The sequence below is a fragment of the Phacochoerus africanus genome, chromosome 4 (genome assembly GCF_016906955.1).
Source record: "Phacochoerus africanus isolate WHEZ1 chromosome 4, ROS_Pafr_v1, whole genome shotgun sequence".
NCBI lineage: Eukaryota > Metazoa > Chordata > Mammalia > Artiodactyla > Suidae > Phacochoerus > Phacochoerus africanus.
The window spans coordinates 1,305,248-1,332,709 of record NC_062547.1 but is presented as its reverse complement, the minus strand read 5'-3'; the positions used below and the strand labels follow the sequence as shown (position 1 = coordinate 1,332,709).

Here is a 27,462-nt window from a genome sequence, read left to right as displayed (position 1 = left end):
GGCTGAATCGGAGCTTTAGCCACAGGCCTACAGCACAGCCACGGCAACATGGTATCTGGGCAGCATCTGCGATCTATCTACACCGCAGCTCACCGCAACGCCGGATCCCTAACCCACTGACCAAGGCCAGGGCTCAAACCCGTGTCCTCATGGAAACAAGTCGTGTTTGTTAACCACTGGCCACAACAGGAACTCCCCGGCAGCCTTTCAAAGTGAATAAGGAAGACCACTTCCTGGCAGGTGCAGGAACCCCAAGATGTTTTAGATGCTGCAAAGAGAGGAATCCACCTAAATCTGGAGACGTTGTGCAGAATTGGATGGAAAGTCCTTGGCATGGCTTTCCTGGCCAGAGCAGCCCTTTAAAATTCAAGCCGAGGAGTTCCCATCGTGGTGCAGGGGAAACGAATCTGCCTAGGAACCATGAGGTTGTGGGTTCAATCCCTGGCCTCACTCTGTGGGTTAAGGATCCAGCCTTGCTGTGAGCTGTGGTGCAGGTCGCAGACACAGTTCAGAACCCACGTCGCTGCGGCTCTGGTCTAGTCCAGTGGCTGCAGCTCCAATTCGACCCCTAGCCTGGGAACCTCCCTATGCTGCAGGTGTGGCCCTAAAAAAGCAAAAATACAAAATAAAATAAAATGAAAGTTGAGACTCTTCATAAATAGTTCCCGCACAGACAAACTTAAGAGAACCCATCACTGCAAAGAAGCCACACAGATGGCCAACAGGCACATGAAGAGATGCTCAGCGCCACTCACCGTCAGGGACGCGAGTCAACAGCACGAGCTGTCGCCCTCGGCGAGACATGACCCATCACGGTGGCCGCCGTGAAAGACCCAAATGACCAATGTCGGTGAGGACGCAGGAAAAGGGAACCCTTGGGCGCTTCTGGTGGGAAAGTAAACGGGTGCAGCCATTGCGGAAAACGGCGTGGGGCTTCCTCAAAAAACGGAAAACCGAATTACCACGCGATCCAAAAATTCCGCGTATGGGTATGTGTACAAAGCATGTGGAAACCTGCACGTGCCCCAGTGTTCTAGCAGCATCGTTTACAACATCCAAGGCATGGACGTACCCCACGTGTTGGTGATGCATGAATGGATAAAGAAGATAAGTGTGTGTGTGTGCGCGCGTGTGTGTATACACACACAGTGGAATACCACTCAGCCATGAAAACGAAATTCTGCCATTTGCAACAATGTGGATGGATCTAGAAAGTATTACACTTAGTGAAATGTCAATGAGAGACACGCTACTTTATCATTTATACGTATAATCTAACCGAAAACACAAATAACTATAACAAAACAGAGACAGACTCACGGGTGTAGAGAAAAAACTAGTGCCACCAGTGGGAGGGGCAACGTGGGGCATGAAATTAAGAGATACAAACTGCTGTGTGTAAGAGAGACAAGCAGCAAAGATGGACTGTAAAGCACGGGGAAATACAGCCACTATTTTGTAATAATGGTAAAGGGAGTATAATCTATAAAAACATTGAATCACCCTGTTGTATACCTGAAACTAATATCGCAATTGAGCGATACCTTAGTAAAAAATAAATAAAAGAACCCATATATTCAATACACTCATGTAAGTGATCGAGTCAAGGATCTTGGAATCAGACTTGTGTTGCAGCTGCAACAGTCTTCATTTGACCGTATTTGTTAGAAATTAGGATGATTTTAGAGAGAAAGCATTGTGTTTCAACAATAGACCTTTGTGGATATAAAGTTCTAGTGGTACTGTATTTGAGGTTTGGTATTTTCTTCTTAAAACTCACTTCCTAAGTGGCTCCTGGTTACCATGTTACAGTATTTTACAGTTTAGTTGAATCATTTTATGTATTTTTTCTAAAACACTGATTTTTTAACATCGCAGTTGTAATTATTATCACAGCGAAATGACCCTGTCATACCTACATGTCTACATACCAATGCATATACGCATTCTGCATCTCATGCTATCTTCCCTCTTGTTGTATCATAAGTGATTGGATAGAGTTCCCTGTGCTATAGGTACAGTAGGACCGTCAGTTGAGTTTTGAATTGTGAACAGGATGTTCTGAGCTCATTTCTGAAGCTTACCATAACAATCTGTCTTGGATGAAGATCAGATGGCCCACGACCTGCACCCCGAGGACGGTGCAGGCGGGAGGGGACATCATTTGAAGGACCCTCTCTGACCCAGCGGTCAGGACCCTTACCTGGCACTCTTAACCAGCCCCTGTGCAGGGAAACCGAAGGGCATCGACTCCTGAATTCACATGTCCCAATCTAAAAAGGGCCTCTGCATTGGATGGGTCTATAGCAAGGACTGGTGGCCTCAAACTCACCTAGAAACGACCATCACACCTGGACGAGAAGAAGACAAGAGCGGAGAGAGATGACCAACAATCCAGACCAGGACTTTAAGAGCCTTCTACTCACGCAGGTGTGCTGTTCACCCAGGGTCTCTCTCCCTGTCCAAACGGAAAGGTGCTGTTTTTGCGATACTTTGGCCCCATTGCTCAGGATGGAAAGAAAACTCTTTGATAAAGTTAAGCCACAAAATGTAGCAATTGGGGATGTTCTAACCACCTGTTGCCTCTGTCATCAAATTCCTCGGTCAACACAAGATTGATGGAGGTCCCTCCGAATACCTGTCACCGACTTTTCAGATGTTCCCGATGTTGCCACTCACCTAGACCGACTCCCTCCGGCCTGAGCTTGCAGGTTCAAACTCTTCAGCACAGGAACGTGCTCCTCTATGGCCTGACACTCCTCTCCGTCCAAGCGCAACTTGCCCTAGGACCCCTCCCCACCCTACTCTGTCCCTTACTTAATTAACAAATGTCTTAAGGAGAAAAACACAAGTAAATTATCCCAGCTGTTCCGTGTCGAATAACACGCAGGTGGCTTTGGGGAAGCCTGCAGGAGAAATGACCCATGGCATAATATGTCTTAACCAAACTTCCAATTAATGAGGCTACCAATGAGAACACTCTGGGAGGGAACCCTCTGCTCCCCCAGGTTTTGTCTTCATGTGTCGTGTTGGAACGGATCTGCCTTCCCAAGGGCGGGCACATTAATGTTTTAGCAGCTGGCAAGTAGATTTATGCTTATTGGGTCATTGTGTTACCCCACCGTCGGAACACAAGGAAAGAGATGGAACTCCTTTCTCTCCCCATGACAGAGTCGAGAGGCCCATGTCAGCAGGATGCCAACATACCTGGGGACAAACTCTCTCAGCAGTCTCACTTCCTAGTGCAGGCGTAGATGCAAACAGAGAGATGATCAGAAATCTATCAGCAACTGGTGGCCCAATAGCTGAGGAGGCTGCAAAAAGCAGACACCCCTAAACTCAGCCTGTGTCGTGTGAGATAACAGGGTTACCTTAGATTTTCTGCCAGCTAAACAAGGAAGTATTTGTGCTACTGCTCACACTACTCACTGCACTTACCTCTGGAGGAGTTGAGACTCATCTAAAAAGAATTGCCCAAAAGGCAAGTTAGTTATGAAATGTGAGAAAAACCGACCCTTTAAATGACCTGTTTAGTTGACACTCTTCAGGAATAAGCAATTTCTTCCACTCTGCGTTAACAGATGATTATTTTTTTCAGAACATGTGTTTATCATTCTTCTCCTAGCTATCAATCTACTCTTGACATGTATTACTGCTTGCTCTATGTCTACTGCTACAAGCACATGTACAATGTTTGTGCGAATTCTGTGTTGCTCATCAAACGTAGAGCCTATGAAACAGTTCCCTGTTCACATACCTCTGTGCTTGTTCATGATGTCTGATTAGTTTCCACCCAACCCAGATAACTAGGCAAATCGCTGTACACATGTAAACAAACAAACAAACAAAGGAGGCCTAGGGCAGAGGGACAAGATGGGCCCAGGGCAGAGAGCAACAACCTTGGCGTCAAGGGACACATATTTTGACCATCCACACTTTCCCCACAACCAAAGGGGAGACATAAGGGCAGAAAGTTTCACATATTCAGATATGGGGAAATCATTCCAGCTTATACGTGAACTAACTTGAATTTTATGCGAAGAAAAACAGCCTGTCTGTGGCCTACAAAACAGACATTGCACCTCTGCTTTAATCATCGAAGGAAAGGGCGTATCGACCGAAGGAAAGATTGTCCAGGTCGAAGATAAAGATCAGTGCCTCCTCTTCTGGGGGCGCCCATGCTGGTCCTCCCGTGATGATAAGGCTCCCTTCCCAGACGCCAAGCCACCCCGAGTCACTGTGGACGTGCTCATCGGTGTTTTCTCAGACCTTGAGGGAATGCCTCCCTGACTTGTTTGATGGTCTTTGTTCTGACGAGGCGTAAAACCACGCTGAAACCCATGCTTATCCAGAGCAGATCCTCAGAGTCATCTGAGGACAGTCATCTGGGAGGCTGTCTTCTGGGCTGTCACCCTTACTTTGGCTCACATAAGCTATTCCTATTGCAGATTGCTTGAGTGTTTCTGCCAAGGTAATAATTGGGCAGGTGTTCCTTAGAGACCGAGTGTTCTGTATCCATGAACTTTCCCTCCAGTCACATCAGCAGCCTGTGACGCCCATTGCCCTGGTCAAGTATCACTCCCAGCCCTTTTCTTGTTCCATCACTCCCTCTGCATCTACTAGCTGCATTCTTCTGTAAAGACGAACTTTCCTCTCCCCCCACTGACATCTGTAACCTGCTCGCGTCATGGGTCTAAACTGCCCCCTGTGGTGGTTCAAGTTTGTTTTCCCACTGCCACGGTCACAGTCACTCAGGTTCTCTTCGCCGTGAACGGACGACTTCCACTTTCCTGTCCACCTGCTTGCTTTCCTAATGGTCTCCGAAAATTTCTCATGCAGCTGTTCTTGGTGTCTAAGAGGGATTGGTTCCAGGACCCTGTAGAGACAACAATCCAGGGTTGCTTATGTCCCTTATATAACACAGTGAAGAGTTTGCATATGACTTGTGCACATGCTTCTGTACACTTCAAAAAACTCTGCATTTTTAAAAAACACCTACTACAGTGCAAATGCTATGTGCGTACTTGTGAATACGATGTCAGTTCTACATGAATAGCAGCTGGCATGCGGCAAAGGCAAGTATTGCTTCTGAGGACCTCCTGGAATTTTTTTCAAGTGTTTTTTCAAGACTCATGTGTGGAGGGCCAACGGTACACACGGAATACTAATTCTTCACCAGTGATGTGTCTTACGAATATCTCCTCCCAAGGGACGGCTTGCATCTTCACGTGCGGCAACTTCTGATGCAGAGAAGCTTAATCTTTAAAACACTGTATTCTTGTTGAATTTGATCCATCTTTTCTTTTATGATGTGTGGTGTGTATGCCTGGTTTAAGAACTTTTCCACGATAGAAGAGCGTTCTAATTCCTCCTCCAGTTTTTTTTTTTTTCCCTGAAAATCTAAGTATCTTCATTTTCAGGTTTCGGTCTTTAAACGACTGCGGATTGATTTGGTGGATGTGCAGGAGGCCAGCACTCTGATTTGATTTTACCCTCAGTGGATATGCAGCTGTTTCAGCTGTAAAAGAATGTTGCCCAAGTTCTACCTACAACACACCCTGAAAGGAATCCAGCACAAAGATCAGGAAGGAGGCCCTCTGTGTTCTGGGAAAACAGGCAGAACAGGCCCTCAGATGGGTAGATGTTTTCAGGAGAAAATTTATGAACCCGGATTCTTGCATCGTCCCATACTTAGAAAAGCACTAAAATCATTAACTGAGATACCTGTTCCTCGTGACCAGCAGCAGCTTTCCACTGAGCTGTGGGCTTGATTACACGTATCCCTTCACCCAAATCATGTACATACATGATATACCCCACACCTCTTTGGAGCAGCTCCTCAGCACTGTCTGAGAGGCTGTCTCCCAGGCCATAGTTGTTAGTAAGACCCCAATAAAACGGAAACTCACAGCTCTCAAGTGGTGCATTTTTATGGCAGCCGCCCCAGCCCACCCTTTCCCCTGCTATTCCTGGCACCATGTCTGCCCCGCCCCGTCAAGTTCCCCTGCGTGTGGGGCTTCACTCTCTTTTCTGTGTCCACCTAGGAGCTCACATCCCAGCGGCTTAGACGCTGGCTCACACGGGAGGGTGGCGGGTAGGACAGACCCCCAACGTCTGTCTGTCTTCCAATACTCAGGCCCCTTTCCTTCCGTGGGAACTTTAGCATCAGTGTCAGTTTGCCTGTGAATCCGTATGAGAGCGTGGGTGAGTGGCCTGAATCCGCTGATTGGCTTAGAGAGAATTCGCGTTCTCCTGGGCACCGCTACCGCTCCAGCGATGTATGTAGATGTCCCACAACCGTTTTCAATAAAAGGATGTTATGATCTCTCTGGTTGTCTTGCCTCCCTCGCGTTAGATTTATTCTTATCATAGGTTTTTTACGTTTCTGTTGTAAATGGCATCTTTGAGCACGTCTCCTCACTTTCTTTCTTGTGCTCACATGCACCCGTCCTCCCTCTCATTAATTCTACAGATTGAGAACTGCAGATTTCTCTGGGTTTCCTTATAGGCAATTATTCGGTTGGGAATAAAGGCAGTTTCTTTTAAGGGGCTAGTAGGCAAGAGACCAGGGAAGCTGACAAGACCTTTACTCTTGATCTGAAAGATAACTTTCTAACCTTTCCCTCTTGGGATGACGCTTGCTGGAGGATTTTGAAAGATGCCTTTCTCAGGTGGAGAAACATGCCTTCTGGTCGCTGCTCACTAAGAATTCGTGGACTCTGTTCTATGTCATCCAATCCCCCACCTTTAAACTGTGTGTCATGAATCACCGCTCCACTCGGTTTTCTAACAGGAAACTCCTTTGCACTAGGTAGAACCCCCGCCCCCAAATCGTCCAGATGGGGGGACTTAAAAATCTTAGTGTTTGGTGGGAGGGAGAGGTTTAGCGGCTGGCTCACCATCTCTGAATGAACTGTCTGTTCAAGTTTCATACTCCAATGCGGTAGTCCACTTCCCTGGACCCTGGACCTCTTATCTGGCTTTCCCGGAGCTTGCCGGGGAGTTGTCTGGGCTGCACCCTTACGGCTCATTCCATCTCTGCCGCAGTCCGGTGTTCTCTTTCCATTTCAAGGCAGCTAGCGCCTCCTCCCTTTCCTACCTGGTTTTCCTGCCAGATGTCGGACTGTTTCAACATCCTTTTGAAGAACCAATTTTTCACTTTGCTCCTCTCCCCTGTCAATTGCGGCTTCCTTTATGTTACCGTCTATTTCTCTTTTCCTAAGTATCCCCGTGCTTCTCTTTCCCTCTGTTTTAGGTTTCTGTTCTTTTTCTACTACTCATCCTTCCTCTTCTTCCTCTTTTGTCTTCTCCTTCTCCTTCTCCTTCTCCCTCCTCTTCTTTTTGGCTGTGCCACGCCATGCGGGAGATCCTGGGGCCGGGGATTCAGCCTGCGATCTGTGCCACAGCAGCGCCGACGCCGGCTCTTAACCGCCCGCCCGCCAAGGAAGTCCTCCTCTCACGTCGTGAACTTGATGTTCACCTTGCTAACAACCTGCCCCTTCCCCTTTCTGATGTGAGCGTTCGGGCCCTGACGTTTCCCTGAGGGCTTGGGGCCTGAGTTCGGCCCTGTGACGACGTGTTATCCCTCGGCGGCGCCTCCCGCCTTCCAGCCCAGTCTCCGCCGAGGTCCCTCAACCACCTCGGGTTGATAAGCTCCCTGCCTTGGGTCCCGGCGGGGCGGCAGAGGGCTGACCATGGGCTGGGACAGTCCTACGCGAGTTTGAAACCGGCTCTAGACCCGCATCTCCATGCAGCCTCTTCTGCGATGCTTCTCACGCACCCTCTGGTTTGGAGGCACAGCGTGGCGCCACGTTCTCCCGTCAGCCTGACGGCTCTGTTGGAGTCTCAAGTGTCTGTCCTGCTGCCTTTGTCTCTCCTGACCGACCTGTGACCACGAGACTTGCTCGAAAGTCGCCCAGACCTGCTCATTCCCTGCGTCTCCCCCGGTTGAGATTCAGTTCCCCTTGCCCTGCATCTGCCCCATCCCGACGGGAGAATCCCCACCCACGTGTGCTCATGGCCTCTCCCCAGGGTGGCTTCCGTCCTGTCTGCTCCGTGCGGAGGGACGGTGCTGGGAGCCACAGACCCCACCATCCGTTACGTGAGGGGTGCATATCCTGGAACCCCTGCAGGAAAGCGTGTGGGCTGGGCTCAGAGTATTTACACCATCTGCAAACAGCTGTGCCACCCGGGGTGGGGTGCAGGCATCTGTACGGATGTTTGTGGGGTGGGGGTATGCGAGAGGGCACAGGCCCTTGTGGCGTGGGGTGCCCACTGTGTGTGTGCCCGTGCCATCGGGGTCCGTGACCTGGTTGTCGCCCCCCGCCCCCCACCGTGGCAGGCCAAATGGGGATGGTCCCTACCTCCCCCCCCCCCCCCCCCCGCTCTGCCGAGCCCTCCCGGGGGGCGGCTGCCGACTCGGGCGGCTTCCTCTGTGGATACTTGGCTGTGCGAGGCTCTATGTCTTGATCCAATTTTTGTGATTTATATTTTCCGTAATTCTGTTTGGTCAGGACTTGCAGACTTGCTACAGAGCGAGCACTGTGTTCTGGTATAATATAGAAAGAGCAGTCTGTGTGTGCTGGGCGGCTCTCTGGAACGTGCTTGTCCGCCCCTTTCCTGGGGCTGCGTGCACCCCTCCTGCTTCTGCCCCATTTCGGGGGGACGATTGTAAAGTGTCCCACTGTGCCTGGGCCTCCTCCCGGGCCCCCTGCAAAGGCCAAGCTCTTCTGCCCAAGCCGGCTTCAGAGCCGACCCGGGGCGGGGGCTGCTCCTGGGAGCCTCGACCCCGGCCAAGGTGGAGGGCTGAGTGGCATGTGGGCTTGTTGGATGGGGGCAGAAGGTTCGAGGGGTGAAAAGTTCCAGCGACAGAAGGGGAAGCCGCACGCAGAGCTGGCGGGGAGCCGGGGCCTGGCACCCATGGCCCAGTAGAGCCACAGCCCGGGAGTCTCTGGACCTGACCCCCGGATGGGCGCCCAGTGGCCCCCGGGCTCCCAAGCTGCAGAGCAGCCACCGTGATGCTTCTGCCCTCGGGCAGCCGTCAGAGCCCCTCCCACCCAATGAGCCAGCAAACATGTGGTAGAGGGGAGTCTGGTAGCTTTATTCACAGACCCCAGAAGGTGGGGAGCGAGGATAGAGACGCAGGGCTGCCGGGGCCAGATGCCACCGTGTGGGTCTCTGCCTCTGGGAATCTCTTCAGCCACGTTACTTCCACCTTCCGCCAACCTTGCCCTTGGGCGTCGTCCCGGCCTTCTTGCTGCTGTAAATGGGAAGCGAGTCGGTCTTGAGCCGGAGGCTGTCCGGGATCCTGGCCCCGAGGCCTTTGAACCTGAGTGGGCTGTGGGGAGGGCGAAGGCCCAGCCCCAGAAACCCCGGCACACCCAGCTCCCGTCCAGCAGCCGTGACTCACCTGTACCTGCCCAACCGGGCTTGGGTGGCTTAGTGCCCAGGCAGTTAGTGAGCTTAAGGAGGGCCTGGTCCCCCCACCCCTACCCCACCGGGCGCAGGTGGCAGCGAGACCGCAGGACCTGAGCCTGCCAGCCGGCCGGGAAACCACCCTGAAGGCAGCTCTCTCCCCAGCTACTTTGTCTTGTGTCTGCTGCAAGGGAAGCTGGGCAGGGGGCTATTCTGGGCCCTTCCTCCAGGTCGTCAGTCCCAGCCCAATGGACTCGGGGCCCAGGAGGCCTCTATCCTGCTCTGGAGTTTCAGCCCCTTGGCCACTGGTTAGAATGGAACCCTAAGAGGTGGTGGCTTCAGGAGCCTGCCCCGCCTCTGAGGCCCTGTGCAGGCCAGTGAGCCGGGCAAGAGCTGGATGCAGAGTTAGGGTGAGGGGCTCAGGGCTCTCTTGGGACAACTTTGGGCTGGAATGGGCCCTGCAGCTCCCCAGGCCTGGTGCGGGGGGCCATGGCCTATGTCCCTCAGCAGGAGCCAGCTGAGGCCCTGCCAGCCACACACACACACCCAACACACGCATGCACACACGCATGCACACACGCACGCACACACGCACAACTGGCTGAATAGCCTGCTCCCAAAGGGGCCTGCAGAAACTCCTGCCCTGCACAGGGGAGCCCAGGAGGAGGGTGTCCCCTTCGCCAGCCCCGACTACCCTCCGCGGAGGGTGTGCCAGCCCAGCCCACCAGGCTCGGAGACACATGCCCAGAGCGGGTGGCCCCTGGGCACAGGCACTCCGGGCCTCTTCCAGCAGCTGCTGCAGGGATCCCCGTGGACCCTCAGAGGGTAGCCTTACAGCAGACCCTTCGCTGTCCTGAGGAACAGTGACGTTCACCCAGTGATCTCACAGGGGCTGGGGACAAAACCCCGCCTCCCGACTCCTCTCCCTGGTCCCCTTTGAGGTGACATGCTCCTGGGACGTCCAGGAGCCCAGACTGGCTTTGCTAGGCCACTCTAAAGGCAGTGCTGGCGCCCTCGCAGAGGTCCCCCCACCCCTCGAAACCTGCCGTCCTCCTGGGCTCTGGGCGGGGGTGAGAGGAGGCTGCGGGTCCAGGGCTGCAGGGCCCCCACACACTGGCCCACGCGGCCGGCCGGTTAGTCTGGTTACTGCTCTGCTGAGGGCCAGCTGCCACCGGCACAGGCTAAGGTCGCCGGGCCCCCGGTGGGGTGGTGGCGGCCGACCCTTGGGGCCTTGTGCCCTGCACAGAGCAAGGGACACGGGGCTACTCACTGCTTCTGGGCCTGGTCGATGCGGCTTCTGAGGTTGATGATCTGCAAACGACACAGACGACTTACCTGCCGCGACCGCGCAGGACCAGGCTGGGTGGCGGGCGGCCTCCCGCGCCGCCGGCCCCTCAGCAGCCTTGGCGGGCTCGGTCCTCTTACTGTGTCCCTGATCCTCCGGGCACGTCCTCTGACTCCCTCGTGGTGGCCTGAGCCTGAGACCGGGGCTATGACACACAGCAGCCCTGGAGCTGGCCACTTACCTTCCTGCCTGCGCGGGGCGTGGGGCGGGGGGCACGGCGGAGGGGAGGCTTCGTACTCAGAGCCCCTGCCTCTGGTGGCCCCTGAGCTCGGAGCCCGCAGCCTCTGGCTCCCTGGCCCAGCTGCTCCCGCCTGCTGCCTGCCGGGGAGGCCAGGGAAGGCCAGGCCTGGCCCTCGCTGCCCACAAGGACAGCAGGTCAGCCTCAGAAGTCGCCGGCTGCGGGCAGGGGGGGAGGAGGCGGGCGGGAGGAGAGGAGGGGGGCCTCCGTGGGCTCCGTGCCCCCGGCCGCCGACGCCCGCAACGACCCAGGTTTTTGCCATGCGAGAGGCCCACCGTGCGTGAACACTCAAGCCGGGTCCACGGTGGACTCTGGCTACTTACAACTTGGCCAGCATCTCCACTCTGGCCCGGACGTTCATGATCTAGAAAGACCAAGGCGGTTACGGGGCTGGTGGGTGAGGCGGAGGCTCAGACGCCCTGGCCTGCACTGCGCTAGCCTGGGCCAGGGCCCTGCTGGGTCCCCTAACTCCCGGGGACCCTCCGGGGGCCGTGCACGGGTGTGTCAGGAGGCGGCGCGCCCTTGGCTCAACCCATGGACACAATGGGGATGTCTGGGGCTCTGTGCGGTCAGGCTGCTTAGGGGGCCGGCCCTCCCAGGGCGCAACCGGCAGAGAGCAGTCCTGCCAGCTGTGTGGCCCTGCTGGCCGGCGGGTGCCCCTGGCGGCAGCCAGTCCTCCCTCAGTTACGGGAAATGGAGACGCAGAAGGACCAGGCAACTCGCCCTCGGGCCCCTGAGGAGGCATCAGGATTCACGCGGCTGTCGCCCTGCTTGCCGGCTCCCTCCGACTCGCTGGCCCGTAGGGGAAGCTGGGGGAGGCGCCCTGGGAGCAGACGGTCCCTCCCCAGGGACCCTGGAGCAGCAGGAAGCGTGGGCACCAAGGCTTTGTGGGCACCACACCTTTGCGTTGGCAAGGCAGGAGCGGGCCGGGTTTCAACAGGCCGATGAGTCCCCAGGACTGGCACCCATACCCCCAGGCTGGGGCGGACCCCCAGGGACAGAGTCTGCCCAGGGCTCTCGGACATCCCCGGCGCCCACCCCAGAGCGGGCATGGCCGGGGTGGGTGGGCAGAGCGGGCTCTGGGGAGGAACTTAGGGCCACTGGGTGGGTTCAGGACTCACACGGGCCTTCTATGGCCCTGAGGACACTGGCCCGTGGCGCCCTCCCGCCGGCCCCGGGGCGGGGCTGAGGGGGAGGCCAGCCTGGAGGAGGCCCCGGCATGTTCCCGGCAGGCGGTGGGGGTCCCAGGGGCCTGGGGTGGGGGACCCCGCTGGCAGGCGAGGCGGGAGGCGCCCCACTCACGTCGTATTTCTGGCGCTTCAGCTTCTCCCCGTACTCGAACTTGTCAATCTCCAGCTGGTACAGGGCATCCCAGAGCTCCTTGGCCTTGTCCCTGGGGCCACAGGGGAGGTTGGGGACGGGCCCAGGAGCAGCCAGCGCCCCCCCGGGGGGGCGGGGGCCTCACCTCAGCTTGTCTTCACTCAGGTGGTCGATGTTGAGGGGCTTCCTCCGCTCGGCCAGCACCTTCTTCTTCATCTCCCGGGCCGTCTGCTTCTTGCCTCGCTTCTGGTCAGCCTGAGGGGACACAGCGGAGGGGCGTCGCGCCAGCAGCCCGGGCCGTGGGGAGGGGGGGCGGCCCGCAGCCCGCGCTCACCTTGGCCAGGTAGCTGCTGTAGTTGGCGCCCATGGAGGACAGCGCCTTCTTTTTCTTCAGGTCGTCCTCCGCCCTTCTCTTGGCTTCCTCCTCCTCCCGCCGGGCCTTCTCCTCCTGTGGAGACCCCCCACCCCCCCGCGAGGCCTCAGGGATGCCCTGTCCCCTTCGGGACCTGCCGGGGCTTGGCCCCTTCTGGAAGGTCCACGTCCTGGTTGGGTCTGCCCTCCCGCAGGGGTTCTGAGAGCCTGGGGCCCCGAGCCTGTGGCCCCGGGGACTGGCCAAGGTCAAGGGAGGGTCAGGAGAGGGAGGCCTGGGCCCCTGGAGTTTCTGGGGCTCAGGGTGGGGGGGTGGGCACCGGCCTCACCGCCAGCCTGTTCTGGCGCTCCCGCTCCTTCTCAGCCCGGACCCTCTGCTGCTCGGCTCTCTCGGCACGGCGCTTCTCCTGTGGAGAGGGGGCGAAGCGGGTCAGCCTGGCCTTGCCAAGCCTGGCTGCCCCTACCAGTGCCCAGCAGCGCCCCCCTCACCCAGGACTAGGGACTCACGATTCTCTCCTTGAGGGCGACAAGCTCCTCTTCCTCCTTCTTCCGAGCCTCGAAGTGGCTGTCGATGAGGGCCTGCAGCTCCATAAGGTCCTTATTCTGGCGCTTCTTCTGGATGTCCTGTGGGGGTGGGGGGACAGGCCCGTCAAGCCCACCCCTCCTCTTGAACCCATTCCTCCTCGGGCTGCTGGCCCGCCTGTGCACCAGCAGGGAGCCCTCAGGTGAGTTGCTGCCTTTCCGGGGGCCAGGGGCTGCCTACTTCATCAGCAGAAGGGCAGGAATGGCCCCCTAACCCCGGCCCTGGGTGAGTCCAGGCCATGCACAGCCCTGAGGTCGGTCATCAGCAACCCTGGGATAGACCGGCTCTGATTTGGCCTTGTCGTCATGCTCAGAGAAGCCCCTCATGGGCCAAGCAGAGAAGAAACTGGGGGGGCGAGACTGTGTCTTGAACATGGGTGAGTGGGTGAGTGGAGAAAGGGGGGGAGGAACAAAGTGAGGGATGGTGGATGGAGAAAAGGGTGCCTGTGCGGATGGATGGATGGGAGGATGGATGGATGGATGATGGATGGATGGATGGAGGATGGATGATGGGTGGATGGATGGACGGATGATGGATGGATGGAGGATGGATGGGTGGATGGATGGGTGGATGGATGGGTGAGTGGATGGATGGGTGGATGGATGGATGGATGGATGGATGGATGGGTGAGTGGATGGATGGATGGATGGATGGATGGATGGATGGATGGATGGATGATGGATGGATGATGGATGGATGGATGGAGGATGGATGGGTGGATGGATGGGTGGATGGATGGGTGAGTGGATGGATGGGTGGATGGATGGATGGATGGAGGATGGGTGAGTGGATGGATGGATGGATGGGTGGATGGATGGATGGGTGGATGGATGGGTGAGTGGATGGATGGATGGGAGGATGGATGGATGGATGGGTGAGTGGATGGATGGATGGATGGGTGGATGGATGGGTGAGTGGATGGATGGATGGGAGGATGGGTGGGTGGATGGATGGGTGGATGGATGGGTGGATGGATGGATGGATGGATGATGGATGGATGATGGATGGATGGATGGAGGATGGATGGGTGGATGGATGGGTGGATGGATGGGTGAGTGGATGGATGGGTGGATGGATGGATGGATGGATGGATGGGTGAGTGGATGGATGGATGGATGGATGGATGGATGATGGATGGATGATGGATGGATGGATGGAGGATGGGTGAGTGGATGGATGGGTGGATGGATGGGTGGATGGATGGGTGGGTGGATGGGTGGGTGGATGGATGGGTGGATGGATGGGTGGATGGATGGGTGGATGGATGGGGTGGATGGATGGGTGGATGGATGGGTGGATGGCTGGATGGATGGGTGGGTGGATGGGTGGGTGGATGGATGGGTGGATGGAAGGATGATGGATGGATGGGTGGGTGGATGGGTGGGTGGATGGATGGGTGGATGGAAGGATGATGGATGGATGGGTGGGTGGATGGGTGGGTGGATGGATGGGTGGATGGATGGGTGGATGGATGGATGGGTGGATGGATGGATGGATGGATGGGTGGATGGAAGGATGATGGATGGGTGGATGGATGGATGGATGGATGGGTGGATGGGAGGATGATGGATGGGTGGATGGATGGATGGGTAGATGGATGGGTGCGTGGATGGATGGTTGGATCGGGTGGATAAGCAGGTGGAGACAGGAAAAAACAGATGGTGGGTGCACAGATAGGTGGGTGGGTAGGTGAGTGGAGGAAAGCAGGGGTGCACAGATGAGTGGGTGGGTATCTGGATGAGTGATGGATAGACAGGTGGAATGAGTGGGGGAGGAGGGAGACAGATATCATTACTGGAGGAGCCCCCTGTGGTCCAGGGATGAATGAAAGCAGAATGCCTGGCACCAGGAAGCCCCAGCTTGGGCTGCTCTGGAGGAGGCGGCCCTCTCAGGCTTAGTCTGGGGCCTGAAGGCAGGGGGCTGGGGGGAGACCACATAGGCCTGGGTCCCGTCAACTCACATCAAAGTCGACTTTCTCCCCTTCCGGGATCTTAGGAGCAGTGAGTCTGAAGCAGAGAGAGAGAGAGAGAGGCTCATGAGTGGGGGCACATGGGGATCCCACCAGGAGGGCTGGCCTGACCCCACCTGGCCTGGCCCCGAGCTGGCCCTCCAACCCTCTCGCCCTGGCACCAGTCTGAGAGTACATGGCCTGAACTTTGTTCCTGTCGGATGCATGACCCACTGTCCCCAGAGTGGCTTGACACCAGGAGAAGGTGTCAACCTCTTAGCACCCTTCTGTCTTGCAGCTTCTGGACCTCACGAGGGCTGTTGCCCACCCATCTGTCCAGGAAGGGTAGCCTTGCCTTCCATCTCCGACAAATAAACACATGTGGCCAGGTCACACCAGAAGGCAGGGGGGTGACCGCAGGCCCCCCAGGGCCTTTGGCCTCTGCGGGCAGGAACAGCCATCTCGGATGACACTTTGCATTTCCCTGGCTCTGCTTTGATCTTTCTTTCTGGGGACCCAGAGGAAGGGGGCTGCACAGACAGCAGCGTGAAGAAGAAATGAGGCCCTCCACCACCACCGCCGCCGCCCATCTGTCTACAACAGCCACGGTCCCGCGCCCTCCCTCAGGACATTCCAGGTGGCGCAAAGAGTTAAATCAACAACAACAATGTCTTAGAACAAGAAGAAAGCGGAGTTGAAAGTGGACCAGGATGCTGGCGCGGGAAAGGGTTTTCTAAGCTCGGAAGGTCCTGAGCAGGGAGCGATGCGGCCAGATGACTCCATGCAAATGAAAAACTTATGTATGTGGAAAAAGGCACAACTTGAAGGGGGGAGAAAACCAGACTAGAAAAATATTTTCAGCAAATACAGAGAAGACTTATATCCTTATGCAAACCGATGATTAAAAAAACACAGAGACGCCTCCGCCGTTAGATAAATGGGCAAAGGGCATAAACCAGCAGCCCCCAGGAAGAAAGACCGGCAGTCAACACACGCGGGAAAGGCTCCCAAGCCATCAAAGGAATGCGAAGGCAAACAAGCCAGCGAGGCCATTTCTCATCCCTCTGTCAGTGGCCGCGATGTGCAGGCACGTCGCGGTCCCCGGCCATGCGGTGTGGAGACCGCGCTGGCGGCCCTCGTGGAAGCCGTTTGGCAGAGGCTGTCAAAAACCCTTAAGAATGCTCCCACTCTTTGACCCAGTAATTCCAGTTCTGGGAATGCGGCCTAAGGAAATAACCCGAAAGACAGAAAATGCTTTCCACCAAGCATTATTTATGATAGTAAAATATTGGGGGAAGCCTTAATATCCTGCACTAGAGGAATGGTTAGGAAAATTAGGGTTTGTCCGATTGATGGAATATTATGTGGCCATTCAAAATATTTAAGAAGACTATGTAAAAACATGGAAAAATACTTAGGAACAGCGCTGCATTTCAAAAAAGCAGAATTCAAGGCTGTATAGACAGTACGATGTTTGAAAAACAGCTCAGCGTTTCAATCTTTTTTTTTTTTCCGAGCCCTATGCATGGAAAAAGGGTAGGAAGAAATAAGCCTTTTTATTTCTCTCTACTCCTTTCCGCAGTCTGGCTGGCGGGGTGGGGGAGTTATAGATGACTTTTTTTTTTTTTTTTGGTTGGACTTTTATGTATTTTCCAAATTTTCTTTAATGAGGTGTTTTATTTTCATAATGAAAACACAAACATTTTTTTTAAAACTAGAAAATATCTTGCGACCCGGCAGCTTTCTTTAAAATTGCTGAAAAATAAAGTCCCGGAGTCGGAAGGTGCTGGCTAACCCTCCGTCTATTTCCAGGCTTCTTCTGAGAATCCCTAGCGCTTCCCGCCGTGGGGGCGAAGCTGGACGTGCGCTGATGAGGCGTCCAGCTCTGCGGAGCTGAGGCAGCGCAAATGCCCCCCGCTCCCCGGGGTGGGGGGACCCTGTGCTGGAACTCATCAGAAACAGAAAAGGCGGAACAGTCGGAATATGGCAAAAAAAATCCCTCAGGGAGTTCCCGTCGTGGCGCAGTGGTTAACGAATCCGACTAGGAACCATGAGGTTGCGGGTTCGGTCCCTGCCCTTGCTCAGTGGGTTAAGGATATGGCATGGCCGTGAGCTATGGTGTAGGTCACGGATGCAGCTTGGCTCTGGTGTTGCTGTGGCTGTGGTGTCGGCTGGCGGCTACAGCTTGGATTAGACCCCTAGCCTGGGAACCTCCATATGCCACAGAAGCAGCCCAAGAAAAGGCAAAAAGACCAAAAAAAAAAAAAAAATCCCTCACTTCCTCCTGAGTGGGTCAGATGAGGGAATGGGGCCCTTTGGAACTCCTGGGGGCTCAGATGCCCTGGCACCGGGAAGGATCGGGGCTCGGGTCAAGGTTCTGTTCTGAAGTGGGTTTCGGGGCGAGACCCTCCCTCCCGTGGCCCCACTCCCACCTGTTTGGCACAGAGGGCCTGGGGGCTCCCTGGGCCTCCCTCTCTCCGCCCCGTCTCCCCACCTTCCCAACGTCCTTCCTCCACCCTTGGCCTCCTCCTGCAGGAAGCCCTCCTGGCCTGCACCGGATGGGCTGGGGCGGAGCCATGCCTGCCTGGACCCCAGAGTCATCTCTGTGCAGCCCCCGGGGTAAAGCAGCAGGTGGTCTCTGACCCCACCTGGGGGGCTCTGGCTGCCCCTGTCACCCCATCGCACCACGTGCCTCATCAGAAGCTGGACTCTTGAACACCACAGCGAGGAGTGAGAAACGGCCGCTGTTTTGCAGGGGTCTGGGTCCCGGGACCCACATGCTGCCTTCCTGTGGGGAGTGGCTCCCCCAGTGGACCCCACCCATTGAGACTGCCCTCTCAGTGTCTCCAAGCGTGGACTCCAGGTCTTGCCCTCTCACCCAGCGCCCGCCTGCCCACCAGGCATCCAGCCTTGCCCCCACCCCATACTTACTTGGGTCTCGGCTTCTCCTCTGGGCAGCACAGCGCCGACGTGGGGAGGGGAGAGGGGAGAGAGGCCAGGTGAGACGCCCGCTCCGGCCAGGATGGCCGCCTGCCCCTCCAGCGGAGCCCACCACCCCCCCCTTCCCACCTGCCAGGAGCAAGAGGGCCTTGTCTGCGCTCCGGCCCGCATGGGGACAGGGGCCAGGAGGAAATGGAGGCCAGGAGGAACTGGAGACCAGAAGTCCAGCAGCCTCAGGGCCAAGGGGCAGGAGAGGAGGGAGGGGCAAAGACTGGGGCAGGGGAGTGTCCCCCTGCCCACTGACCCCCCCCGCCCCGGCGTCGGGCAGAAGCTGGGAGCGGGCAGTGCCAAGCCCCACCGCGGAGCCTGCGCGAAGCAGCAAGGCCTGGGCCTTGGAGGCCTCGTGCGGGAGACGAGGAGGACAGACAGATGGACGGGCGGCCGCGGGAGAGGGATGAGAGCCCCGGAGACAGACCCCGGCAGGCGGGCCCTCTCATCTCAGGACGGTCCGGACACGGCCTGGAGCACTGCGAGCGGCCAGGGGCCCGGCCTTACCTGCCTCGTCCTCCTCCTCCTCCTCCTCCGCGTCTTCGGGCCATAAGCACACATGCAAGAGAAAAGCCAGCGAGGCTGCAGGGGAGCGTTGGGGGCGCGAGATGGGGCCGTGGATGTGGGGCTGGGCGGGGGCCACCAGCCGAGGGACGCAGCTCGACCCCTCCTCCCCTGGCCGAGGGATGGCCGGGAAGCCACTGGGGACCCCAGCTGAAGGCCAGAGGATTTCCGTCTGGGGAGGATCTGGAGGGGCTGCGGGGCCAGGAGGCCCCCTGGGGCTGGGGAGCCAGGAGGGCCTGTGGGTGCTAGTGGCGGGCTTCTTCAAGGCTTCCCCTGGGAGCAGGCAGTTCTGGGGACCTGAGCGCTGGGGTCTGTTGGGTCGAAACCAGGCAAGTCTGGACCAATGAAGCTAATCAAGTCTTGGGGGCTCAGACATGCAGAAGCCTCCCTGGTCCAGCCCAGCCCAAGCGGACCGAGGGAGCCTTCGGGCCGAAGCCCGCAGGGCCCCGGAGCCCAGGCCGCTCAGCCTGAGGGCGGGGCTCCTCATCCCCACCCCCGCCCCAGGGAGCCTGCCCCTTCCCCTTCGGAGGCCGGGTGGGCCCGCTCCTGCCTCCCCTAGGCCACCTCACAGGGCTGGCCGATGACAGGTGGCCTGCGCAGGCTGCAGCCTCAGACCCGAGACCCCGCCCGCCTGGGCCAAGCGGGCCTGCCTCCCCTCTCGTGGGGGCTGCTCCCTCTGACTCTCCCAGCCTTCCTGGGCCCTGGACACAGCCCAGGGTCTGCAGCAGGCCTGGCAGTGCCTCGGCCCATCCCTCAGTGCCTGCTCGGGGCCCTGTGGTGGCGACGACAGGGCCGTCCACGTGCGAGGCCCTCGGCCGGCCTGAACCACGAGCGCCCCCACCCACCCTTGGGCTCGCCCCAGGCCATCGGGGTGGGGAGGGCTCTTGGCAGGGTCTCCCCTCTGTCCTAAGCACCCCCCAACAAGGGCTGCTTGGGTTTCCGGGGGGCCGGCCAGTTCCCCGGCACATGGTGGGGGGCAGTCTGTGTGGGAGATGGAGGGGCGGGCGCTGTGGGCGTAGGTGCCCAGGAAGAGCGGGGGCGGGGCGGGGGCAGCGCCGCGGGCACAGGGGCCATGCGGTGAAGCTCCCGAAGGCAGCAGGCAAGTGGGCAGTGGCCTGGCATCCCCACCCTGTCTGCCTGTCTATCTGTCTGTCTGTCGGCCTCAGGGCTGGATCCAGGGCCACCTAAAGCCCTGGCCCGGACCCTGGTTCCTGTGACGCCGGGTCCCCAGCGTCCACCCAGCACATCCCTTCGGGCGAGACCGAAGTGGCCTCACTGAGGCCAGTGAAGGGAGGTCCTCTGGGGGCCACGCTCGGGATTCAGGCCCAGCCCCGAGGCCCCCCCTGCAGCCCCTCAAGGCATGTGGATGCGAGGCCCTGACTGGAGCCTATAGCTCCCCCCCCCCCACCCCTCCGGAATGGCAGCAGCCCCGCTGTGCTGCGCGGAGGGCAGGCCCACCAGGGGCGCCGCACGCTTGGGTGTGGCCGGCTCCAGCCCAGGCATGGGTGCATTGCCCGGACCTGACAGAGTGCTGGTTGGCACGCAAGGCCCCTGGCTGTTCCGGGTCCCTGACGTGCCCGCCTGGGCCTCAGCCTGACGCGCTCTGCTTCACTCCACTGGCCTCTCCAGCCCCCTCCTTCCCCCCTCCCCCCACCCACTGGCTTTCTGGGGCCGAGGGGGGGCCACCCGCCCTGCCTCTGCTCCGCTCTCCACCCCGCCCTGCTGGATCCCGAGGGTCCCAGTGGACCCCAGCACAGCCTCCCAAGGCCTGCACCCTTCTCGGGCTCTACTCGACTCTGCAATTAGCCTCAAGGCTGGTGACCCTGTCTTCTGCCGGGAGCCCAGGAAGGGCCTTGTCCCCTCGTTCTGAGTGCTCGGCCCATACCCTGAGCCAGACTCCAGGCCTTTGCTGTCCCCAGACTGTCCCTAGCCGGTCCCCACCCTGTCCCTAACCTGTCCCTAGCCGGTCCCCACCCTGTCTCTAACCTGTCCCAGCCTGTCCCTAACCTGTCCCCATCCTATCCCTAACCCGTTCCCAGCCTGTCTCCAGCCTGTCCCCAGTCTGTCCCCAGCCTGTCCCCAGCCCACAGGAACAGCGGCGAGTCATGCCAGCTGGGAGCAGGAAGCAGCGGCGTTCAGGCCGTGGGACGGGGCTGGGGGGCCGCGTACCTTCTGGAACTTCCTCTGCAGAAGCAGCACCGTGGGGGGAGGGGGAGAGAGAACCAGCCGTGAACTTGGGGCTGAGATGGGGGAGGCAGCAGGCCAGCAGAACACACCGTGAGTGGGTTACGCGGGCCCTCTTGTTCCTTCTCGGCCAGGCTGAGGCTCACACTCACACTCACCACGTGTGCACACGCGCCCACACGAGACTGAAGTCATGGCACATACCTGGTTCATGAACTTCATGGACTAAGGAGGGCCATGGAACAAGAGGCAATGCCCAGGTCAGAGGTCAAAGGAGAAGGGATCCGAGGTTAATGGAAACAGCAGGTCGCCACGGGCGGGTCAGTGGCCAGGCCGAGGGGTGGGCAGCGTGCGGGGAGTGAGCAAGACATGGTCAATGTCGGCCGGGGCAGCGTCCCCAGGCCTGTCCCTGCCTCGCACACAGGCTCTCCGGGCCAGGTCTTCCGTCCTGAGGCTCGTGCTGGTCTTGGGGCACCGGGGTCCTGCCTTCCTCTGCTGCCTCCCGCTTGCCGGCTTCTTTGCCCCCCTCAAGGACTCCACGTGGCCCGGCGGGGTGGCCCGCAGGGCCTGGAGGGACAGGGCCTGTAGCCCAGGACTCGTGGCCCAGCCCCAGAATGGGGGACACGCTGGCTTTTCTTCCTGGCCTGCGACCCCGGGCGCCAGCCCTCAGCTGCTCCGACCGCTGCTCTGAGCCTGGCCTTCTCCCCTCCCGCCGTCTACCCGGACCCCACGGGGGCAAGCTGGGGGGGGACTGGGAAGTGACGAGGACTCAGCTGGGGGCTGATGGGCCTGGCTGGGAGCACAGGCTGCAGGGGCTGTTCCACTATCGCCCCTCGATCCCCTGAGGTCTGGTCTGGGGCCCCACCCGACCCTGCCGAGGCGTCAAGCACCTCGGGGCTTTTACCCACCCTGGGGTGGAAGGCTGGCTCGGCAATGTCCCTGGGGACAGCTGGGTCAACATCCAGTCCAGCAGCCCCCCACTGACCCCCTCCCTGTGCTGGGGGGTGGAGGACCCCTATCTGCAGCCCAGCCCCCACTGACCCCCTCCCTGTGCTGGGGGGTGGAGGACCCCTATCTGCAGCCCAGCCCCTGTAGGGGTGGGTGCTGGCCCTCGAGGAGGCCCTCTCTGGTCAAGCATTGGCCACGGTTAGTGGGTTACGTTGGGGCCACATGGGGGGCCCCTTGGCTGGCTGGCACCCCACTGGCCTATCCTCCCCCACCCGGCGTGCCCAGCCAGCCCCGGGCCCCACATGGGCACCAGAAGTCCTGTGCCCTCATACCTTCTTCATGGACCTCATGGACTTCTGCAGGCGGGGGGGGCGCTGGGTGCGCGGGAGGCGGGAGGAGAGACGAGAGGTTAGTCTGGGAGCACACACTGCACGTCCTTAGACGGGGTGGGGGCATGGGGCACCGGGAGGCTCTGTGGAGGCAGAGGGCTGGACCGGGGTCCTGGGCCGGGGTCCCGGACCCCACTTACCTTCCTCCTGGGCCTCTTCTGAGGTGGGAGCCAAGGGAGCAGTAGGGAGGGAACGGAGACAGACGTTAGGCTTAGAGGTTGGGGCTAGGAGTGGCAGGAAAGGGGCCCCTCGGGGGCAGAGGCAGCGGGCAGCCCAGGGACCAGGGGAGACTGGCCCTGCAGAGCCAGCCTGTAGGACCTGGGGTGGCTCGGGCCTGGGTGCTGCCTCTGCAGCAACTCGGCCAGGTCCTGGGGGCTCAGCCCGCCCCCTCCTTGGGAGGCTCCCCTGACGGCAGGCTCTGTGCAGGGAGGGTCTCCCTAAGTCTGGCTCTGAAGGTAACGGAGGTGAGGACAGAGGCCTTGTCCGTGGGTGACATAGAGGCCCAGCTGGAGGACACTGCGGGGACCCGCCCAGGCCACCACCTGCCCCAGGGAAGGGTGGCTCCTGGGACCAGATTTCCCACCCCTCAGAAAGGAGTTATTCCACATTTTCAGCAGAAAGACATGTCTTGCTCACGTTGTTAGGGTAGCCAAGTGTTTTCAAAATATTGTCAAAACCTAGTGCTTAGAATGCCCCCCAGGAGAGCCCTCTGGGCAGATGGCAGGGAACAGCCTGTGCCGCCTTCCAGGTACCGCTCCCACGCCTGCAGGCACGACCCCCAGGCTCCCACAGCCCCCGGGGGCCAGGGCGGGGGCCTCCAGACCCCCGAGGGTGACAGCTCCAACAGGAAGGGGGAGGGGGTGAGGATGAGAGACACACAGACGCAAGATACGGAGAGACGCAGAGACAGAGACACCGAGAGAGACAGAGACACAGAAAGGCAGAGACAGAGAGACAGAGTGACAGAGAGAGGGAGACAGAGACCCAGAGAGAGACAGAGAGACAGAGAGCAAGAGACAGAGACACCGAGAGAGGCAGAGACACAGAAACAGACAGAGACACAGAAAGGCAGAGACAGAGAGACAGATTGACAGAGAGAGGGAGACAGAGACACAGAGACAGACAGAGACCCAGAGAGAGACAGAGAGACAGAGAGCAAGAGACAGAGACACAGAAAGGCAGAGACGGAGAGACAGACAGACAGACAGATGCAGGCAGGGCTCACACACCCAATCTTGTTACTGATGAGGTGAGAGTTTTCACACCCAAACCCCAGCTTACGACCCACGCCCCTGGACGCACGATGAGACTATTATGTATCAATGATACATAATAAGACACAAGTGTCAGTGCGGGATTAGTGAGTGTTTTCTATTAATCGACTAACGAGGTGGACAGTTAGGGTGATGGCAACGGATTAGTGACGAGGAGGGTGGACGTTAATTGGCGAGCCCCCGGGGGGCCTGAGGCCTGGGGGGCCAGGCTGGACGTGCGGCGCGGGGTGGGGGAGGGTGGCTTGGGGGAGCCCTGGGGCACAAGGGCACTTCCGGGGGCAGCCAGTTACCTTCCTCCTCGTACTCTTCTGCAAGGGGGGTAGAACAGAGGGAGGAGCAGTTAGAGGCCCCAGGGGCAGCCCGGAAGGGGAGGAGGTGGCGCCCCATCCCAGGCCGGGAGGAAGAAGGGGTTCTGGCGGTGACACGGCTTGCGGGGAGGGGCGCGGGTGCCCAGGTCCTGCCATGGGGTGCACAGCCTGCTGCCAGGCTGGGTGGTGGAGGGCAGGTGCGGACGGTCCTGGGCTCGGGGACCTGTCCTTGGAGGAGGGGCGTGGGGCAGGAGCGGGAGGCTCATCTATGGAGGGGGTCCGTCGGTCTAGACGCAGCTCCCAGCGGGCCCCCGGGAGAGGTGCTGGTAGCAGCGGGAGGGCCTCCCACCTGGGTTTGCTGCCCAGAGGCTGATGCAGAGACGGGGCCTTCACACTTACCCTCGACGTGTTCTCTGTGGGGGAGAGAGGGGGGTTAGGGGCTTTCTCTCAGCGGCTCCTCTGGCCTCTGAGCACGGCTGAGGTCCGGGGGGCACGGTGCGGGGCGGGTACTCACACTTCCTCGTCCGACATGGTGGGTGGGTGGTCTCTGCGGGGAGGGAGGAGACCAGGACAGACTCAGGAGCAGCCCTGGCCGGGGTGTGGGGGGGCGCTGGGCTGGGGGGGTGCAGGCGCGTGGAGCTGGGCTGAGAGGGGCCGAGCGTGGACACGCCCGAGGGCCAGCTCTGGCCTTGCGTGGGCCCCGCCGCACAGGGGGCCTCCTCATCAGGCTGCCTCGTTCCCTCCACGGCTCCAGCCCCCATCAGCCCTCGTCGCCCCAGATCTGACCCCACTCAGCCCCCTCCCTGCCCTGGCTCCGGCCTGGGCCTTGGAATCCGGGCCGGGAAGCTGGAAGGTTGAGGCGGGGCCGCCAGCCTCTCTAGAGCGTTCCCCAGGAGGGTCGTCCAGAAACACAGGCCGTCCAGGCCGCTCTGGACCCAGGAGCCGTCCTGCTGACGTTGCTCCAAGCCTCCATCCTGGTGGTCTCTGCCCCTGGGCCTCAGGGGGAGGGGGGAGGCTCGGGGGCGGGGGGGGGGGGGGCCGCTTCCCTCCTCTGACGGATGGTCTCCTGTGAGCACCCAGGTCCTCTTGTGGGGGTGCCCAGCGGTCCCCTCTGAAAAGGCTTCTTCCAGAATCCCAAGCGCACACGCGCCGTCCTCCCCCTCCCCCACCCATCGGACGGTGGACGGAGCTCCAGCTCGGGGCGGGGTCTGGGCTGCTTCTCTGTGTGGTGCCTCCCGCACCCCCACCCCCCGTGCCCCTGCAAGGCGCGGAGCACGGCAGGCTCTGCTTGCTGGGCCCTGTGGATGCTCGCACTTTGTCGCCGTCTGTGGGGAAGCTCCGTGCCCGGGCCTGGCCGCACGTGTCCAGGCGTGGCTGACGCCAGGCCAGCGGCTCAGGCACTGCCGATGCGTGAGCTGGCCACCGCGCCTGAGGCGGCCGGTGCCTGGGAAGGCTCCGAGCAGCTGCGTCAGAATGTGGGCCAGGGCTGGAAACGCAGAGCTCAGGACAAGAGGCTACAGCTCACTTGAAGACAACAGTTACGGCCCCTCCTGGGAGCTTTGCGTAAGAAAAACACAAGTTCATCACCTAAAGATGCATTCACGTCGCATTGCTAAGGTGGGAACAGTTTTCCGAAGCCTCTGTCAAGAATGTTAATTTTCCCAGAGCAATTTAAGCTCCGTGCAAAATTAAGCAACGGATCTCTGCTGACCCCTCCGGGAAGCCAAGCAGCCCGTTCCCATCCTAAACTCTCTCCCTGCGCCGCTGCTGCCCCCCCCCTCCAAGTTACAGCCTCCTGCTGGTCTGTAGTCGGGGTCTCCTGTGCCGAGCGTGGCCCAGACCCTCCTGGTGGGCCTGCCCCTGGACCCCAGCCCCCGACGCACCCCGCCCAGGCTACTCTCACTAGATGGCCCCCCCTCCCGCCCCACCCAGGCAGCTGGGGAGGGTCTGGAAGAGCCCAGGCCTCGCCCTCCCATGCCCACCTCTCCCCCTGGCAGGCCTGACACCTGTCAGCCGCCTTGAGAGGGGGTGGCCATGGCCTGAGTCCAGGGGTGGGTTATTTTTAAGGAGCCAGCAGCAGCTGAGGAGTCCAGGAATAGGCGCCGAAATCAGCCAAGACACCTCTGCCCAGAAACCCAAGACGGTGGCAGGGGGGCTGGGAGGGCAGCAGCCTGCTCAGGTCTCAGCCACCCCCTTCTCTCCCCTGCCCCCCCACCCCACAGGTCTCCTGCGCCCCTGAGCTTCCCTGTCTTGCCCCGTCTTCTGGGCCAGAGTCCAAGGGGGCACACGGGCGGCCCCCACACCCCAGGCAGGTGCCCCTTCCCTCCCCAAAGGGAAGCTGAAGCCCCTCTGGGTTCCTCTGCCCCCAAGCCCTCAGTGCCCCCGCCTTCCATCCATCCCTCATCGTCGTTGGGGTGGTGCCCTGGGTGGGCTCGGCTTGGGGGCAGGGAGGCATTTCAACAGCTGAGAAGGCCACCAGCTGTCCATTGAATGTTCTGCCCTCAGAGGTCACCACTCCCTGGGGACACTCCCCCCTTCCTTGCTTCCCAAGATGGGGGCGGGAGGCAGGGGTCCCTGTCGCTCTCTTGCCCTGGGCCTTGACAGTGTTCCGTGACCCCGGCCCCCATCCCATCTGGCAGTGGCTCCTTGCCCGTCTTCTCCCAGGATGGTCATGGGCACCTGGGGAGGGCACCCAGGGAGGGCACCCATGGGAGCTGCCCAGGGAGGGCGCCCTGTCCTGTGATGTCAGGAGGGCCCTGAGCGGATCCAGGGGCTCGGGCAGGGCGGGCGGGGCCTCCCGGGAGCACGTGCTTCTCCCGCCCAGGCAGAGGTGGGCTCCCCACCGCTCCTTCAGCCTTGCCCCAGCCCAGGCCCCGTCCACTCTTGTCCTTGACCTCTAGACACCACCCCAAGTCTGCTGGGGTCCCAGCCACCCCTCCCCAGAGACCCGCTCCTGTGGGGGATCCAGCCAGCCCCATCTTAGTCTTTACAAATGGTGGCCTTGAAGGCAATGGCCCCCGGGCGTCTGGGAGACGCAGACCGAGGCGCCCTCAATTTAGTCGAGTCCCGTGAAAAGGCCAAGCCAGCTACGGGGCGGCCTGCAGCGGGCGGCCTCAAAGCCCTGGGCAGTGCCCTTCCTGGCCTCCTCCCTCGCCTCTCTCCAGCCGTCTGCCTTGGGACGGGCCTCCTCGTCCTGGGCCTTCCAGGGACCCCGCCTTCCTCCTCCGGGTCGGCGCTGGCCCCGTGTTCTGGCCTGGGGCAGCTGCTCCCACGTGCCAGACATCACCCCACAATGCCAGCACCCCAGACCCTCGGGACCTGGGGCGGCCCCCTGGGTTCTCCAAGATGCTGTGCTTCGAGTGGAGAGGCGTGGCGTCCTGGAACTGGGTCCACCCTGGGACCCCGGGCCGCGCCCAGGCCAGCCCGCACACGGCGGGCCCCGGGGGCTGCTCGCAGCTGCACTGACCTGGGGCTGGTTCTGGAGAAACGGGCAGGAGCTCCCTGTGGACAGGACCGGCTCAGGCACTGCCCGCTCGGCCGCTCGCCCTCATGTTATAGTGACATTCGATCTTTGCTGGCAGCCCATTGGC

General features: G+C 59.8%; 1 protein-coding gene across 19 annotated transcripts; it reads right to left on the bottom strand.

Moving 5' to 3' along the window:
* Nucleotides 1-9,079: 9,079 nt before the first annotated feature.
* TNNT3 (troponin T3, fast skeletal type) lies at nucleotides 9,080-27,424 on the bottom strand. 19 transcript variants are annotated; one of them, XM_047774946.1, is made up of 17 exons: nucleotides 27,339-27,424; nucleotides 24,387-24,419; nucleotides 24,272-24,285; nucleotides 23,855-23,872; nucleotides 22,431-22,469; nucleotides 22,234-22,275; nucleotides 21,158-21,178; nucleotides 20,939-20,953; nucleotides 18,149-18,167; nucleotides 15,230-15,275; nucleotides 13,194-13,310; nucleotides 13,016-13,093; nucleotides 12,652-12,765; nucleotides 12,463-12,572; nucleotides 12,300-12,390; nucleotides 11,321-11,361; nucleotides 9,080-9,259 (listed from the first exon to the last, which is right to left on the bottom strand). In XM_047774946.1, exons 2-17 carry the CDS (start codon nucleotides 24,401-24,403, stop codon nucleotides 9,205-9,207), a joined length of 837 nt encoding a protein of 278 aa, XP_047630902.1. In that variant the 5' UTR covers nucleotides 24,404-24,419; nucleotides 27,339-27,424; the 3' UTR covers nucleotides 9,080-9,204. The 19 variants fall into 19 exon arrangements, with proteins under 19 accessions (XP_047630902.1, XP_047630882.1, XP_047630885.1 ...); XM_047774926.1 differs by lacking the exon at nucleotides 11,321-11,361 and adding an exon at nucleotides 10,685-10,725 and having other exon boundaries at nucleotides 27,339-27,422; XM_047774929.1 differs by having other exon boundaries at nucleotides 22,431-22,448; nucleotides 27,339-27,422.
* Between the last annotated feature and the right edge of the window lie 38 nt (nucleotides 27,425-27,462).